Source organism: Pteropus alecto, unplaced genomic scaffold (assembly GCF_000325575.1).
Source record: "Pteropus alecto unplaced genomic scaffold, ASM32557v1 scaffold155, whole genome shotgun sequence".
Classification (NCBI taxonomy): domain Eukaryota; kingdom Metazoa; phylum Chordata; class Mammalia; order Chiroptera; family Pteropodidae; genus Pteropus; species Pteropus alecto.
The window spans coordinates 21,394,444-21,413,538 of record NW_006438113.1 but is presented as its reverse complement, the minus strand read 5'-3'; the positions used below and the strand labels follow the sequence as shown (position 1 = coordinate 21,413,538).

General features: G+C 42.9%; 1 protein-coding gene across 1 annotated transcript in view; it reads right to left on the bottom strand.

The window, feature by feature from the left end:
- The window catches only part of CCDC6 (coiled-coil domain containing 6), a 97,619-nt gene that overhangs the window by 77,560 nt on the left and 964 nt on the right, over positions 1-19,095 (bottom strand). The window contains exon 2 of the mRNA XM_025049324.1: positions 18,912-19,095. Coding sequence (XP_024905092.1) covers positions 18,912-19,095 — 184 coding nt within the window. The remainder of the gene's footprint in view (positions 1-18,911) is intronic.

Genomic DNA, 19,095 nt, shown 5'->3' with positions numbered 1-19,095 from the left:
TCAGTTCCCCCTATCATATCCTCTGAGAACCATCTGCATATCTTTCAAAGCATCTATCACAATTTTAATTCTGTAACTTGAAATTAGTTGTCTGATGTTTATTTCCCCCTGTTAGAATATAAGCTCCAAGAGGCAGGGACCATGCCCTAGACCCTAGCAAGGTACCTGGCACGAACAAAGATGACGAAAGAAGATTAAATTTAAGGTCCAGAGCTTTAAATCTATCTTAAGCAGGGGAAATGGAAAATGCTGCAGAGTAAAACAAAACCATCAGATAAACAGAGTCGGAAACTGACCAGGACAGAGAAATCATGCCAATTAAACTCAAGTCTTCTTAAGAAAGTTCTGGAGAGAAGAAAATACAGTAGTATCCAGAATGCAAACAATTCATCACAGGAGATTTTTCCTAATTCAAGATCGTATAAGAAATATAAAGTGATAACAGTACAGAAAAATGAGAGGGGGAAAAGACACCAGAAGATATGTCTCTAATATTCAGCTATGAATTAAGTAGTTTAATGAGATTTAAAAGAATATCTAGCATCATTACTTCTATTTCTTCTGAAATTCTCTTAAATGCACTGTATATTATTTAAACAAAAACACAACAGTAGTCTGTCTACAATTTTCTTCAACAGTAAATACAACATAAGGTTTGCAATAATATCATAACAATATTTCCTGTAGATTATAAATGCCAGTAAGAAAGTACAAAAGAAACTTCATTGTGGCTTAAAAAACACCTAAAGCCAATTCAAAAGATAAATGACAAGTGGGAATTTTTTTTGCAATTCAAAATTAGAAAAAAGGGCAAGTCTCTGTAATAGATAGAGTGCCGAGAGAAAAGGAAGAAGACAAAGACCAACATCCCAATAGACAAATGAGAAAGACTATGAACTAGGCATTTAAAGAAAAGGAAATACAAACGTTCTTACAAACATATAAAAAGATGCTTATGTACCACCCTTGAGAGAAATGCAAAGACTACACCAAGATGCCATTTTTCAATGACCAGATTGGCAAAATCCAAGTTTGATAAAAACGTGGTATGGGGCCACATGTAACCTCGTATCCTGCTAATGTAAGTATAAATGAGTATGAGTCTTAACGAGGATAATTTGGTAGTAACTATTCAAATTACACATAAATTGCACATCTTATCCAGCAATGACACTTCTAGGAATTTACCCTGAAAGGCAGTATCTCAAAGTGAAGGAATTCCTCTGGAGTCAATCTGCCTAAGTGTGAATTCCGGTTGTGCCATTCTCTAGGGTGTGACTCTCGGCACCTCGCCCAATCCCTTTGATCCTCAGTTTCCTCATCTGTAAAATGGAGATACCTCACAGGACTGATATGAGGAATGAACTGCTATACGGAAATGGTTTAAGAGAGTGGCTGGTACATAATATGAGGTAGGTGAGCAGTAGCCAATGCTATGTAGCCCGCTAGATATGCTTACTCATCCCCATACAAAATGATCCATGTTCAAGGTTGTAACATTATGAGACCAAAGACTGAAAACATATTAGATACCCAATGAATTACTATGCAAGCATAAAAAAGAATGAGGAAGTAATCAATGTACCGTTATAGAAAAATCTCCAAAATATAATTGAGAAAGAAAAAAAGTCGTAGAACAAAGATTCATCCATAGCATCTTTTGTGTAAAAGGGAAGGGGATAATATATCATAAGATGTCTTTCCTATTCAAAAAATCCAGTTAAAAAATAAAAGAACACTAGGTAATTATGTGAGGTGATGCAGGTGTTAGCTGTAGTAACATTTGCAATATAACATTTGCAATATATACAAGTCTATCAAATCCACACGTTGTATACCCTAAACTTACACAATGTTGTGTGTGAATTATTTCTCAATAAAGCTGGAAAAAATAACTAATGGGAAAAAAAACAAAAAGAATATTTTTAAAAGGGCAGCATTTTTTCAAGCCTCAAGTGAAAATATTATGTATTCACAAATGTATAGAACAGTGGTTACCAAACTCTCTTGCTGGGTCAAAAGCAATTTTTAAATTACCTGAGAATCTAAAACAATACTAATGCCTGGCTCCTCTCTCCAGAGGTTGAAGGATGTGACCCCAGATATCATGAATTTTGAAGTTCTCCAGGTGATTTTGATGGACAGCAAAGTTTGGGAACCACTGACTGAAAGATGAAAGGCTATTGACAAAGGTCAAATTATACCCACAAAGAGCAACAGCTCCAAAAATAACCAAAGTCCCAAGTCCCCAAGTCAGCGGCCCACTTTAAACAATATTTGACACAGGCAAATGAGAGCAAAGTAAAATAATTTGGACCTTCCCTTGGAGGTAATTTCAACAGCTAGAACTGTCCACATTTCTTTTCCTGGATCTTATAAGCGAAGGGGTTGGCCATCCTGTCCCAGCCCCCACTGAGGCCTCATTCCCCACATCCATCTTGCAGAGGTCCAGCAAGTATTTGGATAACTTCCGGTAAATGGAGACTTGTTACTTTTTACCTCATTCTCCTTCATGAATTACTGTCAAAGCTATGTTCAGTCTCCTTTGTTTCTAACTGTTGATCTTCTTGACCACTTTTCTCCTTCTCTACAAAAAAACTGACAGAGTGGAAAGAACCCTGGCCTGGGAGTGAGGCCATCTACCTTGCAATCATGCCTGTCCCATCTACCAGCACTATTCCCTGGCCAATAATTTAACATTTCACCTCTGCCCCAGATCCTTTGTTTGTGAGGTTCCCACTATGTACCCCATAGACTTGTTGCAAGACTCAAATGACACAATGGAGTTAAAATCATCCTACAGATGCTGCACAAGCTGTAGATTTCAGAGCTGAGGACCCTGGGTAAGAGTCTCATTTTTCTACCTGGCCATAAGACATGTGTCTGCACACAATGCCCACAGCTTCCTGTCTGGTGCTCTCCAGCCCTGTGTGGCTTCATACACAACACTACTCCAGACATTTTAGAAGCTCTAGATGCCAGGCCACCTTCCTACAGCATAATTCCTCCAGGATGCTCATCGGACATTTCCCAGCTAAAAGGAAGACAGCAAAGAATGCCTCACTTCAGATTTCCTTGCAGCCAAGCTGAAAAACCAAGATTCTTGTCCCACATGCACATGTACAAGATGGTGACCTGAGATTCACCCGGCTGTGTGTCACTGTGGCTGGGAAGCCAGTCTGCATACCTTCCTGAGGGCAAAACCAGCATGACCAGGATGCTTGGGGGACTAATACCAAGAAACAGGCCAGCAGGTAAAAGGTCCCAAAGCCTGCTGTCAACATTCTAGAGGGAGAGAGATTTAGATCTGGGGCCAACAGCCTTAAAGCATGGGGGCAAAGGCTCAAAGCAGAAGGGAAGCAATAATAACATATTTAATTCCAGAAAAGCTTCTGCTATTTACCTTTCAAACATGATTTTACTAAGGAAAATACACTACTATTTTTTAGATGTGATAACAGTATGGTGGTTATGAAATCCTTATCAGAGATGCAAAATGAACTATTTATGGGTGAAATAATTTCAAGACTGACCATGTGTTAAGTTGTGAAGCTGGGTGGTTTGTAAATCCATTCTGTTTTTGTGTATGCTTGAAAATGTCCATAAAAAAAGCTTAAACAAAATCTTCTATCATCATAAAAACCAATTTCACAGCAGGGGAATGTGAGAAACATTTTAACAGCATGACCAAGTGCCAGATGTTTGGGCTAGGGGACAAGGCCACTAAGTCACCAATGTGAGCAGATATGTCTCCTCCCAAGGCATCAGCATCCTCATCAGAGCCCTAGGTGCAATGAGACCCAGGCACCGAATGTAAATGGCACTGGCCATGAACTCCATTCTGGTGTCAGCAAGGCATCCCAAGCTCTTTATCACTGTTAAAGGATGCATGCTCTGTGTCAGAAGCAGCTGGTCTTGAGGATATTCAGGGTGCAGCTCCCTGCTTGGCTTTCCCCTGTGAGAAAATTCAGGTCAGCCATAAATGACAACATGGACACATGAGAAAGCATTCCATGAAAGGGGATTCTGAGACAGAAAAAGAGGGATGGAAGACTTTAAGTATCAATTCAGCCATTCAGAGTTGCATACGATGCTACTAGTGAAGCCTGCTTTTTCAAGCTGCCATGCCTTTGTCCGTGCAGTTCCTATGCCCTGGAGCGCCTTCACTCACATCTTCCTGGGGGAATAAAAGCCTACAAGCCCTCCAACATTCTGTCATCTGTGAAGTATTCAACAACTGCCCAGGCCAAAATAGTCATTTCATTTTCATTTCTTCCTGAGCCAGTCCTGGGTCTGTCTGGCCCAAGATCCCTCCATTGTCCTTCCCCTGCTCTGCAAGGTAGAGTGACCTCTGCAGGCTGCATCTTCCAGTTCCCGGAAATCAGCTAACCTCCAACTGGATCTGGATGGAAAGTAGGAAGAATGAGGGTGTTTCTCCCCTTTCTTCTCCACCTTGGGCAGCATTCCTGTCTCCAGGCTCCCCTTTGTTCCAGCTTTCTCTTAGTGACCCTTGCCCTGGGCTCTGATAACTAGTCTCCCCACACTGTCCTCCAGAGATGGTGTCCTGGTGCTTCAAAGCCCTAGGCTGCCTCACTGCACCTCCCAGCAAGTTACATTCTCAGCAAATCTACCACTGGGATGACCAATTCCCTGGGTTAAACTCTCTCCCTCTCATCCCACGTGGTTTGTTCTCCTGTGTGAACCCAAAAAAGCCAACTTACCGGCTTCATTCAACCATGATGTCGTCACTGCTTTCTCACCTGTCTCTCTGACCAGCCCCTGTGTTCCTTCACAGCAGGTCCAAGGTCTCTTTCTGCTTTGGGTGCCCTTAGCCCAGGGCAAGGCACTCAGTTATTATTCATACCCTGCCTTGTTCCTAAAAGAACATCTCAAGCTGGTACTTAGCAGGCATCCAAAAACTATTACGTTAAATGAACACCAACGAAACCTCATTATCTATAAAGGTTAGAGAAAGACCACAGGAAGAGGCAACTCATGGAAACATCTGTAAGAAATAGAAGGAGGATCCTGAAGGGAAATTTATTATAAGGATTCACTACTCGAGAATTAGAGCAACTGCCCAGACGATTAGGAATTTAAAATACAAACCAACTAAACTGTGCTATATTCTGAACTCCTACAAGGAATTTCATAGACCCTCACAGTGCAAATGGTCACAGAAATACAATACAGTGGTTTAAGGACAGGGGCTCCAAAGCCAGGCTGACAAATCTTGGCCCTACCACCTACCAGATGAATGACCCTGGCAAATTAACTTCTCTGTACCTGGGATCTCTCAGTCTGCAAAGCTGCAATAATTGTGCCCCGTGGTTTTGTTTCAAGAGCTAAATCAAACGGTGCACGTTGGCTTCGTTAGTCATGATCTGCAGCATAGCTCCAGGGGTCTCAAACTCAACTGCCATCGGAGAAGGAAGTAAATAAGCATGTGACGCTGCAGGGGTGCATGTGAAGCAACAGAGAGAGGTGATACCCAGGACAAACTAGAGTGTCTCTGCCTTTCATACGACATTCTCTTTCAAAGCTCTTTCAAAACTCTGAGGCCAAACCACTCACCTGCCGACCAAACGCAGGCTGCCAATTTGCAATCCCTAAATCCTAAACAAGCCTTCTAAGTGAAATGGGGAGAAAACTGAGGCCTCCCCCCACCCCCCCCAAAAAAATACATGATTGTTACCTGGCCCCACAGTCAGCGAGAAGCCAAGAAGCCCAGTTCTCTCTGTGCCATTTCAGGCTCAAAAGGAAAGGAGAAATGAAACAAGAGGGCTGGTAACATGTGGCCAAATACAGGGAGACACCTAAGAGATACAGTCAAAGTTGGCTTCCAGAGAGGAAGAAATAAGGAAGCTGGTGGTAGGTGGTCAGAAAAAGTGAAAGCAAACTGAGAGCAGCTTACAGAAGAACAGGAAGTGACATTCTGAGAAGACCCCAAAGAGCCATACTAAGGAGAGAGCTCAGAGACATGTTTAAACTGAACACCATCTTTGAGCATCCTTTCATGTACTAATTAGTCATGTTTATATCTTCATTGGAGAAATGTCAATTCAAGTCTTTTGCCCATTTTTGGATTAAGTTGTTCGTTTTTCTTGTGTTGAGTTTTAACATGGCTATTTTTAAACCATTTTCTGTCCTTGGAGTGGCATCACTCTTAGATAATTTGGTTGATTCCTAGATCCTGGGAAGGTAGACAACTTATAATGTCCAGTTGTGTGGTTGGCTTCACAGCGGAGAAGATGGGCAAGAAGCAGATCCATAATCTCTGGCTGGATAAAGTGGGAAAAGGAAGATATGCTGAATGCATCCTGAGGGCTTTCCTAAATCACATCATTCATCCCCAAAACCTGAGCAGTAAGACATCATGATCCCTTTTTACAGAAGGTATGGTGGCTTAGGGGTCAGATAAGTTACCATATGATTACAGAGCTGAAAGGGAGCAGAACTGAGATTCTTTTTAAAAAGTTGTACAGGTTTGTTTGTTTGTTTTTCTATATAAAATATAGGCCCAGTTAAATTTGCATTTCAGATAAACAATAATTTTTTGGTATACGTATGTTCCATGCAACATTCAGGACCTGCATATACTAAAAAATTATTCATTGTTTATCTGAAATTTAAATACAGCTTCTCATCCTGTGTTTTTATTTGCTATATCTGGCAACCCTATCTGGTTTCCAAGTCTCTTTCCATTATACCAAGTTCTCTAAAAGAACCTTAGGGTAGAAAAACAGAAAAGAGTTAAATAAAATTGAAAGGAGGGATAATTCACACAGACGGCCTAATGGAGAAAGCTAATCTGCAACACTTAAATTAAAAGCATAAAAACAAAAAAGGTGAGCAGGGGAGTCTACGGGAATCTGAGAGCTAGAAAAGAATGCACTGTACTTATGAAAAGCGGCAGAATCGACTGGTTTCCATTTGTGGCCAAATAAGTCAATTCCAATTGCCTTTTCACATCGCCCATCAGGTACCAATGGCCCAAAGCTACAAGGCTCTGGGCCAAGTAAGAACCAACCAAATAAGGGATTAAAGTCATTAGTACTAATCTCCCTTACCTGTAAAAGAGCTCAATGGGAAGGCATTCTAAGTAGCCTGGGAGGGAGGTACAGAGAAACCAAAGACTCCATACCTTGTTGGCTAGAGCCCCGCCTCCCTGGTGGACTGCTGATAGCCAGAAACCTAACAGCAATCCAGGGTTCAAGTCAGCTTACTATAACTTCCTTATTTACAATGCCGGCTGAGTCCCTGGCAAACTGTCCTCCTTGTTCCCTCTCATCATACCAAAAGCCTTTGCACCAGGATAATAAAACCACAACAGACTCCTGGTGAAAAGCAGGCTCCTTCAACCTTCCGAAAGTTCCCAGGCTACCACTTCTATCGCTAGAGCGATCCAGAGGCAACAGTAAGAAAAGAGGTCACTTGGAGTCCCCTGCAAACAGAGAGACTGCTGGTCTCCCATAGACCTGCCCCTAGCTCACAAGCTGGGGCTATCCTGTCACTGAGTACTGTAAGGGCACTCTCGTAAAGTCAGTCAATGCCAAAGACATCCGTGTGGTGGTTTCTCTCCTTTAGACCAGCAGCTCAGCAGGAGTGGCACTCGTGTCTCAATCATCAAAGTCCAGCCTTGGGAATCCATACCCCCGCGAAACAGGGTCAAAAGCCACACGACAGAGAAGTTGGTTTTGACTGGCTCCTGCTCACAGTGCTACAGACAGAAAACTGGGAAAAGGCACGTCAGCTTTTTTCACGAAATAATGGAAAGAGCCCTGCAACTGACCTAAAAGAAAAAAATGGATCGTTTAGGAAAAATGTTTGCCTCCTGCTGTCCTGGTAACTTTTACACAGCCACATGAGCTGATTTAATCCTGACTCACCAAACCCTAGGAATCAGCCAGAGTTCTCGGGCATCCTCAAGTGCCAGAGAAACACAGGCCCTGAGAAGCCGGGCTGCAGAGCTCCCAGCCCGAGGTCTCCAGAGAGCTTGGTGCTTGCTGCCTTAACCGCCCCCTCTCAGCTTTCCAGACATTATTTTACTATCGTCTCACAGGATTATCAAGAACAGTTTTGATTTTGAAATACATTTTGGAGAACAAGAGAAAAGTGTGGGGGGAGGGGTTTACTAATAATCTTTGCTATCATTTACTTAATAATTCACAAATAACCAAAATACTTTCATGTGTCTTATTTGATCTTTCTGAAAACAATGGGACGGAAACAAGATTATTATGAACCCTCAAGACTGTAGTTTTAACAGGTTAAGTCCACCAAAGCTCAAAGACACTGAATACAATATAACTTGGCTAGGAAGGTAGCCAGAACCTCAATGAACCAGAGCCCACGTTCTACAGGCCCCTGTGTCCTCTGCTGTGCCACACTCCTTTTACACTCTCCCAATGCCCAATGAGGGAAGGGGGGTGGGACTACCCAGAGGGCAAAGGCTAAAACTGAGAACAATTCCACAGATACAGAAAATTCATACAGTGGAATACTGTAGAGCAATAAAAAAAAGAACCACCCCTCTATGCAACAATATAGATACTGTTTAATATTAGTAAATGTATGAACTAGGATAACAAAATAATTTAGACACACACAAAAATACATTCTGTATAAAGCCACTTCTTGACGTTCAAAAATAAGCAAAACAAATCTATAGTGACAGAAGTCAGAACAAGATAACTGTTTTTTAGTGGGGTGAAAGCTTCAAAGGGGTGCTGATAATAACATGTGTCTTGAGAGAGGTGATGATTAAATTCCTTTGCCAATTCATTGAGTACTTTTTAATAAATTTGTGCATTCAAAGCTTGTGTACTTTACTGTAAGTATGTCATACTCTGCTAAGAGTTCATAAAAAGTCGACCTGGGCATTCCCCAAAATAAATTCCACAAACTTTATAAAGCAGCTACTGGGTTAAGGCTGAGGAAAAATGCAAATGATCCTTCAAAAGGTAGGGTTTTTATATGCCAGTCACCACACAAGACACCAACACTGCCTGCACCCACATCCCTGTCCTACCACTTACTGCAACCTTCGAGAGGTTGCTGAGACTGTTAAACCTCATTTCTTCGGCTGTGACATGAAGATAGCTATGGGTTGCTGTGAGAATGAAGTGAGTCCCTAAAGTTCAGAACTGTACTAGGCACATGGTAAGCCTGTAATATATAGCTATTATCATGGAATAAGACATCATTTTATAGACGATATATTGACAAAAGTACCTGTCATCAAATAGTTTAGAAGGAAAACACAAATAAATGTCTGCACTAAGCAGCTAGAATTATGAAAATGCAGAAATGCTCCTATTGTTCCCCTGCCCCCTCCCTCCCCTCATCTACAGTTGGCCCCCCTGGATGGAACCCAGAAACAGAGCGCACCAGGCTTGCCACCCAGGCCATGCTCTCCTCCTCGGTTTCATTTCTTTCCCCTCATTCAGGCTCTGCACGAGTAAGGGAGGGACGCCTCCTTCTGCCACCGCCCGCACTCCCACCTTCCTCCAGATTACTTCGATTTATCCTTCAGGTTTTAGCTTAATCATCACCTCACGAGAAAAGGAACGCTCCCTGACTACGGTTCCAAGTCCCCAAGTGCAGTCTCATCCCAGTTGCTATATGTGGCACACTGCCTGGCATACAGCATGTGATCAATACACGCGTTGAAAAAAAATCCACTATTACTGTGCTGGTTGGACTATTTTTAAGTAGAGGTTATAACAGAGGTACTACAAAGAGACTGATTCTAGACTGGGATGGAGAATCTAGATGGCTACTGTGCTTTAAGCAGAGGTGGCAACCTCCTGGGGTACACTGGACAGGGTAAAGGGGTGGAACAGACTGAGGCTCAATACTGGAGGGAGACAGAGCCAGCAAGAGACGAACAGGTCGCCCCCAAGAACTGGAGGCGCCCTCCCTGTCACTGTTTCTTTTCCAAGGCAGGGAGTTTGCTGCCCTGGAAACACTCCCTGAGGCCTGGCATCCTGGGAATCTGCTGTGGTAATGCGGCAGTCGTGACTACTTTAACTGAAAGAACAAAACAGTGCAGAAATGACTAAAACACCTACAGTGAGATAAAGATAAAACTATTCGTAAATTAATTTCTATCTCACCCTCCCACAGGCTATGTAGTCTTATGCTGAAGCTCTGAGGCCAGACCTGGGTTCAAATTCCAGCCCCACCAGATAGCCATGGGACCTCAGATGAGTTACATAACTTCTATGGGCCTAAATCTACAAGTCTGTATTAATGGATAACATCAGTACTGATTACACGGGATGGTGCTGAGGATTACACAAGCAGACATACGCAAACCCCTCTCAACGGTACCTAACCCTTAGGAAGCACCGGGCAAACATTGGCTGTTATCACAGCAACACCAAATGATTTGGAAGTGGCGTGATGTTGGTTCATGAGAAGTGTTAATTTCTTCAAGCTTTTCTTGAAACTTTCTTAAATTATGGTTTGTCTGAAATGCTATTTTACCACAATTCTTTAAATCACACACAACACAAAAAAGTCACTGGTCCTTTTCTCCGAGTACCTAATGTATTTCTCAGTAGTAAGCAACATGTGTTCGAGTTTCAAAATAATGTGAAATAGTTCATATACTTTCCTTAGCAGGTAGTGATCTGAGCCAGAAGTCCTAACCTCTACTTTATTTATGGTAAAATTGTACTCTTTGTTTAACAAAAACGTTAAAATCATCTAGCTGATTTTTACCCCCTCGAATTTTAGTGTTTCTATAATCGGGAGCTACTAAATGAAGCTGAGACACAATGTTTTGACTCTCAGCAAATGTCTTTGTTTAGATAAATTAAGGCCTGTCCAATGAAGAACCAAAAGACAACAACCGAAAACCTCAATAGAAGTTATTATTTGAGTTGACTTATTAGGACAATTGAAAAAAAAAAATTCCTGCTTAAATGCAAACAATTAAAAACCAAATAAATTATTTTTCTCTCGTTTGTTTCAGCTCTTTTAATCACACACAAGACTGCTCACTTGTGAAAGCAACACATGAAGTGTTTAATGCAGGTACTAGATTTCTAAGAACTTTCTTTAGTTCACCCACACTCCATGCTGTTTTCATCCTTCACCTTCCTCTTAAAACGTTTTTGAATTATGACCTATGTGTTGGCTGAATATCCCGACTCTACTCCTCAGTACTGAGTGGCCTCATGTGATCCCAAAGTGCCCTCAGACGCCCTGGAGGGTATTACCCAGATCACCCCGGACACACACCTGGCACCCAAGATGATCTGATCTGGAACAGATGCCTGGAAGATTATCCTGTCAATCAACACTGCTTTTAAAAACACTGGAATTTGAAATTGCCCATAAACTAGTATCTCTAATTAATTTTAATGGAAAAAGTCTTTGCTTTCACAATTTCAGATTGAAGACTTAGAAAATTCCAGTCCATCTAGCAATATTCTGTGAAAGCAAGATGGGTGGGCCCTGGAGTGTAACAGGAACAGAAGGAAAACAACCTAGATAATTTCAATCTATAGACAGATGCAAATTATGACATTAAAACATCAATGCCCTTTCTTTTCAAACACCACATAAAAAATTAAAAGCAGAAGCCTCCCATGCCATTTCGACAGAGGCAAAGTGAAGAACAACTCTCCCCAACTCTGCCCTACACAATAAACTACAAACTAATTGAACTGAGCAAATATGACATATTGTGTCCTTTAAAGAGATTCACGAGGTAGATGAATTCCATTTAGGTTAAGAAGGTGGAAGGTAACAGAGCCCTCCCTGGGCATCCCTACAGGAGTCGGCGTGAACTTCCTTTCTTACTTCTACTTATATGTTGGTTATTTCTGTACTTCATGACACTCCAGGCTGGAATTCCCTACAGGACCCAGCCAGGGCCAAGCTGAATGAAAGTCAAGTACAATCCTTGGTAGGCTGCTGGAGAAGCCCTTACATTCCTTCTGGATATTTCAGAGTATCTGGCACAGTCGGCCCTTCTTCATAAGTACTTGTAGGCTGAATTCCGCCTGTTTCAGGCTGTATATATCATAGGCTACTTTGTGCCTTAATAAGGAGGCAAAGGGAAGAGAAAAAAAATTACAGCAAATTTCCCAGCATTAAACAAATATTAGAATGAATTTTAATCATTAATCTGCATCCCACACATCATATTTAGGGACCAATAATAAGGAAGGGGTAAGTTAATGCCAAATAACCGTCAATCAAACTATCAACCTTTTTTTTTTTTTAGCATTCTTCTCCCTAGACGAGAACAACTACATGAAGTCCTATTTGCAATTTATTGTTTTGAGCACTGGGATAAAATTGACAGCTGCGGGCCTGACAGCTCTAAAAGATAAGAAAATTTGACAGCCTTGGGGGAAGCAGGAAGGGTCTGCAAGTCAACACCACTCCAAGATCCTGAAGATTAAAGATATTTTCCAGAGCATGTTTCCCTGCGAAGAAAATTTCAACCACCACCAACACACTGGACCTGTGAACATTTATTTCCCTAGCTTTGACAATAATGCGATCCATTCAAAAGCAACTGCACTGTGATCAAAAACAAAACAAAATGAAACAAAAAACACCTACCCAAAGAGGAAAAAAGTATAGGAGGGAACAAGGAAGATGAGTGTTATCCCTTGCTCATTCTGGCTGTACGTTAAAAGCTCAGATTAACATTTCTAAGGCGTAGCGATTAGCTCTGCAAGGCATGATTCAAGGAAGAAAGAGAGAGAAAAAAAAAACAAGTACATCGTGTGTGAGACTACATCAACCTTCCAAACTCCACTCTGCAGGCCACACGTGGACACGCACAAGGATTCAGCAAGTCGCCCAATCCTATTTGCAGATACTTCAATTGGAGCTTCAGCAGGTCACCAGTACTTGCATTGCTATATCCCCCTCATCATGCTCTATGCTTGTTTTCCAGAGGCTGCTGGGGGGCATTTCGACATTAAAGAAAGTCTTAAGAAACGCCTGGAGTGATCTGTCACCATCGCCAAAACTGAGGTGGCAAGTCTGAATGAATACTTCCAACAGAGCCACTTCCCCTAAAAGCCTTGCTCAAAAACCCTTTAAAAGGTGAACCTGAAGACACTTTGTCCCCTTTCAGAGGTGAAATGTATCATGAACACCTAGGTATACGCTACAAGGTAGCCCACAACATCACCCATGGTTGGAAGGCAAGGGCTTGGGGAACGCACTGACTGTAGTGGTCCCCAAAAGTATACAATGTAACCATTCATCCACCCAGATTGTTCAACCATCTATGGAGAAAATGGGTGTTGGTTGAACAGGACACAAGCAGGAGAGTGACTACTAGCACAAGGTCAGAAGACAGTATTCGTTCCCTCACCCCAGTAAAACAAACAACAAAAAACACTTCATCACCCAATGCCTCTGGAATCAACTCAACATCAACAACTGTTGAGCATCTATCGCATGCCAGGCACTGAGGAATGGGACTGAGCAAGGCAAATTCTGGCCCCAGAGGAATTTACACATCCCCTGGGGGAGACCTATGTAATGGGGAGGCGAGTGGCAAATGGGTCCTGTGAGACATGAATGGGCACAAAACCCAGTGTGTGGCTGACAAAGAGGCAGTGCCAGTGTATACTGGAGTGGCGTTAGGGGTGGCAGTACCGTCTCTTGGATTTATGAAGTAGAAGGGAGGGGAGGAGTAGGGAAGAAATTAAGAGCAGGAGGTACATCCTAGAGTTCAGCCTAGTGAGAGCTTCGAGAATGTGAGAGTTGGGTCTGTGAAGCAAGAAGGAGTCAGACTGTGTAAAGCTGGTGCACCGTCAGAATGTTTACCTGGATCCAGAGGGCAATGGGGAGCCAATGAAAGTTTTAAAGCCAGCAGTGACTATGTCAGACTTTTTGCTTGAGGCCATCTCTCTGCTCTAAAACAAGAGTCATCACAAACCAGATACTAGTGATTCTCTGAACTATTCCCCACCCCCAGTAAAATAAATAAGGACAACACTGTAAAAGACTGTCACAAACTCCTCTAAGGTTTTTTTTTTTTTCTAAACGAATATAGATAATGTGAAACATACAGAAGGAACGTACAAATATGAAGAACTTTAACTAGAATATAAAAATAGCATCTTTAGGAAGAATGAACTTATGTACAATTAGACCTAACTATGAGGTCATACTTTTCTCAAAGTTGTGTCTAAAGTTTCATACGAATCTAAGATTTTTTTTTAAACAAGAAAAAAGAGAAAGAAAGAAACAGACTATACAAGGGCAATGGTGATCTGATAAAGAATCTGCCAAAATGAAGTCTTAAAAATGGAAAATAGTGTAGTAGGCTTCCAGAGTAAATAATTCAAAATCCACAACATTAACTATATGGTGGCTTTTATTGGTTAATGAAACCATTACACTGTTGATGTTTAAAATAGCCAGGTACCAACATATTTTTCTACTGTAACTTCCAAACGCCTATGTATTGCTGTTATAAAGGACTAATTTTATGGTTAGAAAGATACTTAAATACTAGTGATTTATTACAGGCCTTTATTTTCAAACCAAACATTGAAAGGCTGAACTGGTCTAAAAAAGGCTCACACCTTATAGCAGCGGTCCCCAATCTTTTTGGCACCAAGGACTGGTGCATCTATGAAAATCTAATGCCTGATGATCTGAGATGGAGCTGAGGCAGTGATGCTAGTGCTGGGGAGCAGCTGCAAATACAAATGAGTCTTCACTAGCTGGCCCACCACTCACCTCCTGCTGTGTGGCCCGGTTCCTAATAGGCCATGGACCAATATGGGTCCCAGGCCCAGGAATTAGGGACCTCTGTCTTAGAGAACTAGCCACACCAGGTGTGAGACCTTGCTTATACTCTGAGAATACTAGCAACCAGTCCAGAACTTTGAAGCCATCCAATTACTGCCCACAATTGCATTTCCTCACCTCCTCAGAGACCACCGCGCCTGGATACCTCTCACTATACTGCATCAGATAATCTCCAATTACAGTTCACTCGCAGTACAAGCCAGATAGATCTAACCTAACATCTATAAGCTACTGAACAGGGTGACTGAGCATTTGTTGTTTTTTTTCCCCTCCACTTCAAAGAAGAAATTATGATCTATAATCAGCAGCCTGGTTTCACTGCTAATTTTCTGGGAGAAATTGGAGAATCACTCAAAAACATTCCATTCCACCTCTAATTCCCAAATAAAATACTAGGAGTAAGCTCTAACTCCCAGATGCACTTGGCACTTGTAGACATGGATGAAGGGCCTCGTACAGCTGAGTCTTCCCCATAGATGATGTTTACCTCTAAATGTTGAGGACACGGACCCATGAAAATAGTCCTTTATTAATTGGGTAGCTTGATCAGAATAAGCACTTATAGACCATCAAAAGAGATAGAAATAACCATTGGTTAAGAACTTCTATTGGCCTTTGGACTTGGCTTAAAAAAAGGGTGGAGGGCACAACGAGACACCACTGCACATCTATTAGAATGGCCAAAATCAAAAACATTGACAACACCAAATGCTGACAAGGATATGGAGCAACAGGAACTCTTTTTCATTATAGCCAGTTTAGCAGTTTCTTAACAAAATTAAATGTATCCTTACTACAAAATCCAGTAATTGTGATCCTTGCTATTTAACCAAATGAGCTGAAACCCTTTCTTTCCACACAAAAACCCGCCCACAGATGTTCACTGAAGGTTTATTCATAATTGCCAAAACTTACCAAGTCCTTCAGCAGGTAAATGGATAAACCGTGGTATATCCAGACCATGGAATATTACTTAATGCTAAAAAGAAATGGGCTATCAAGCCACGTAAAGACATGGAGGAAACTTTAATGCATATTACTAAGACAGACACCAATGAAAAGCTACAACTCTGTACGATTCCAGCTATATAACTTTCTGGAAAAGGCAAAACTATGGAGACAGTAAAAATATCAGTAGTTGCCAGGGGAAGAAGGAATGGAAATACAGAGCACAAAGAATATTTAAGGCACTGGATCGACTCTGTATGATACTATAATGAAGGATACGCGTCATTATACATGCGTTCAAACCATAGAGTATACAACACCAAGAGTGAACGCTAATGTAAACTATGGACTTTAGGTGATTATGATGTGTCAGTGTTGGTCCACTGGTTGTAACAAATGTCCCACTCTGGTGGGGGATACTAATAATAGGGGAGGGCAGAAAGAGCAGGGAGTATATGAGAAATCTCTGTACCTTCCGATCTATTTTGCTGCAAACCTAAAACTGCTCTAAAAATAAAATCTGTTTTTAAAAAAAAAGGAAAAAAGAAAAAAGAGGGTGCCTCTCTCTGTTTCAGGGTATGGCTGCCTGGCAATGTACCTTCCCGAACACATTCAGGAAAAGACATTCATAGTCACCTTTAGTGCTCAAGAATGCAACAATTAATATTAGAGGAACTAATAAGAGCCAGGAGAGCAAGTAATAGGATTATGATACGATCTTTGCTTCAAATTAACAAAAATAGTGGAAAAATCTAGCAAAGCCTTCACTTACTTGAACATCTAGACCTTGTCACAAACTTCTTAGGCAGCTATTAGCAAGGGCTATGTTTAAGTTAAAGTAATCAGGGGTTATGTAGCTTAATCTTGACAAACAATGACATGGCATTGTTCAAGGGACTCATATCCACGGATCCATTTCATGCAGTTACACATTTCTCCTCCCAAATGACAATCCACCCTAACACAATCTGGGTCCAAGGTCCGTTAACAAAATTCTCAAAAACTTAAAGGAATCTCTTCTTTGCATATGTCTTAGTAACCATCTGCCAAGTACTAGGGAACCAGATAAACCGCAAGCACTTTTATTTGTCTCCCTGAATATATCAAAGATTAAGGAAGAACTGAGAGGCTTCTGGTACTTGTAAGCTGTCATCTAAGGCAATTTTTAAACTTTACTCAGTAAGGCCACAAAGTATATTTGGTTGGATGTCAGCTGTAGCTAAGGGTAAATGCTAAGAAATAAAGCCACCACCTTACACTCTTCAAGCCAAATGTTCAGAAGGCCTCTGATCTTATACATCAGGAATGAAATTGTCTGTGCAAAACCAACGTGTTTGTGTACAATTTACAGACCTACTTACAATATGGTCAAGTATCAAACAGATAACCCTTTCATAGCATCTCCAACCCATGTTCTCCCTCCCAAATAAACAAAAACAACCTGAATTGCTCACTGTATGCAAGAGGCTCGAGATTCTGCTTCATATGTTTTACTGCTTTCTGTGGTTCACATTCTCCGAGACTAACCCTCTCATTTACTAACTCAAACCTTAAACTGCTTCCACCAACTTCTCCCTCTTCTCAAACCCTCACTCAGTGGACAACTCTCTTGGCCAAGAAAGTTACAGAGGAGGCTTGGAAGTGGCTGCCTCTGCAAATTCCTCCCCCTTCCTACCAAAAGGGCACCTCAAAAACTTCACAGTTCCAATTCCATTCACCAAGACTGGTGTCTTTCTACGATCAATTTCTATTTAGGCTGCCAATCATACTGAAACTTTGGTGGCAACCTGCTTTTTAAACAAAATTCATTATGCCATCCATTTCCGATGTATAAGCCAGATTTGGGAGCCGATAAACGCCCACTCACATATACACACTCCTCCTCCAAAGACTTTCCTGGCACAGGGGCATCCCAAACTTTCCCCAGTTCATTTCCACAGTGTGATCTTTGATCCATGCCCCAATTCATGCCTTTTTGTCCATCTGAAGTTCAGTCTATCAGCCATTGTGCAGCAGCTACAGCAATTTATCCCCTTGATTTCTTAACATGTTCTTCTCCGCTCCTCGCTGGGAAACTGTTTTGATCTGAATAGAGTTGTCTGTGTGGGGATTCTGCATGTTAATGATGCGGCTAGCTGGCAGGGATGTTAGGTGAGAGCACACAGTGTACTTTTTCCAGTTATGTTTCGCTCCATCACAACTATAGTGGCCTTTCTAAACGCCTGCTACACTGGGAAGGAGACCTACACATCTAATCCTACCCTCTCCCGGGGAGCCTCTGGGGGACGGCTGGAAACAGAACAGACAGCCAGTTCTCCAATCAAATATCTGGACTCAAAGGCAAAATACCCCCAGACACCTCACCACCAATAAAACAAACACACGTACATCTTGCTCAGCGAAGGAGTCGCTACCCTTCACTCTGCTTTCAGCCTGCCCAGGTTTCATACCCTTCACTCTGTCCAGGCCAGTGTAAGTTACTGCATTCTCCCGGCTGTATACCGCCTCCGCCACCACCCACCTCCACCCTCCCTACCAAGGAAAGGACTACCAACGGAGGTAGGAGCATCAGCTCCGGTACCCGCCCTTCCCTCTCGATCCTGGCCAGAAAACTCCACTTCCCGGATTCCCAGCCACTCTCTCCCGCCTCCTCCCGGGGCGATCCAGCTAGCGCCGTCCTGATGCCAGCAAAGTGCCCAGCCCAGCTGCGCACCCCCCGCACCTCAAGCCAGGCCCCCGGAACAGGCCCCATCTTCCTCCCTCTCCCCCAGCATAGGGCTCTCCAGATTGTGGACGCACCCCTCAGGCAGGCTAGGACTGAAGAAGTCCCACCCCGCCCCCCAGCCACGCCGCCAGCCTCCAGCTTTGACCGGGAGGGGCTTCCTCCGCAGAGGTGAAAAGGGAACGCGGTTGGTTGTCCCAGTGCCTTCTCCCGCACCCTATGAGGGGCCCGGACTCCTGAAAAGGACAGACCCGCGCGCCCCCGAAGGGACACCATCCTCTCCCCCACCCTCCGGAGGCCGGCAGGTCTCGGTAGGGACTGTGCTCGCTGCGGGTCCCTAGGAGCCTCGGGGAGCCCAGGGGCTGCCCGAGTCAGGGTGCAGCTTCTCCCTGGGGCGGGCGGAGGTCGGCGCTGCGGCGCGCCCCCGGGGGGCACTCACGATGGTCACGCTGGCTTTGCGCAGGTCGCGGTTCTCCTCCTGCAGCGCCTTGCACTTGAGTTTGTACGTCTCCAGCTCGATCTTCAGCACCTTGTTCTCCTGCTGCAGCGAGGCCAGGCGGTTGGTGAGCTCCTCCAGGCGGAACGGCGAGATGACAATGCCCCCCGATTTCCCACCGCCGCCG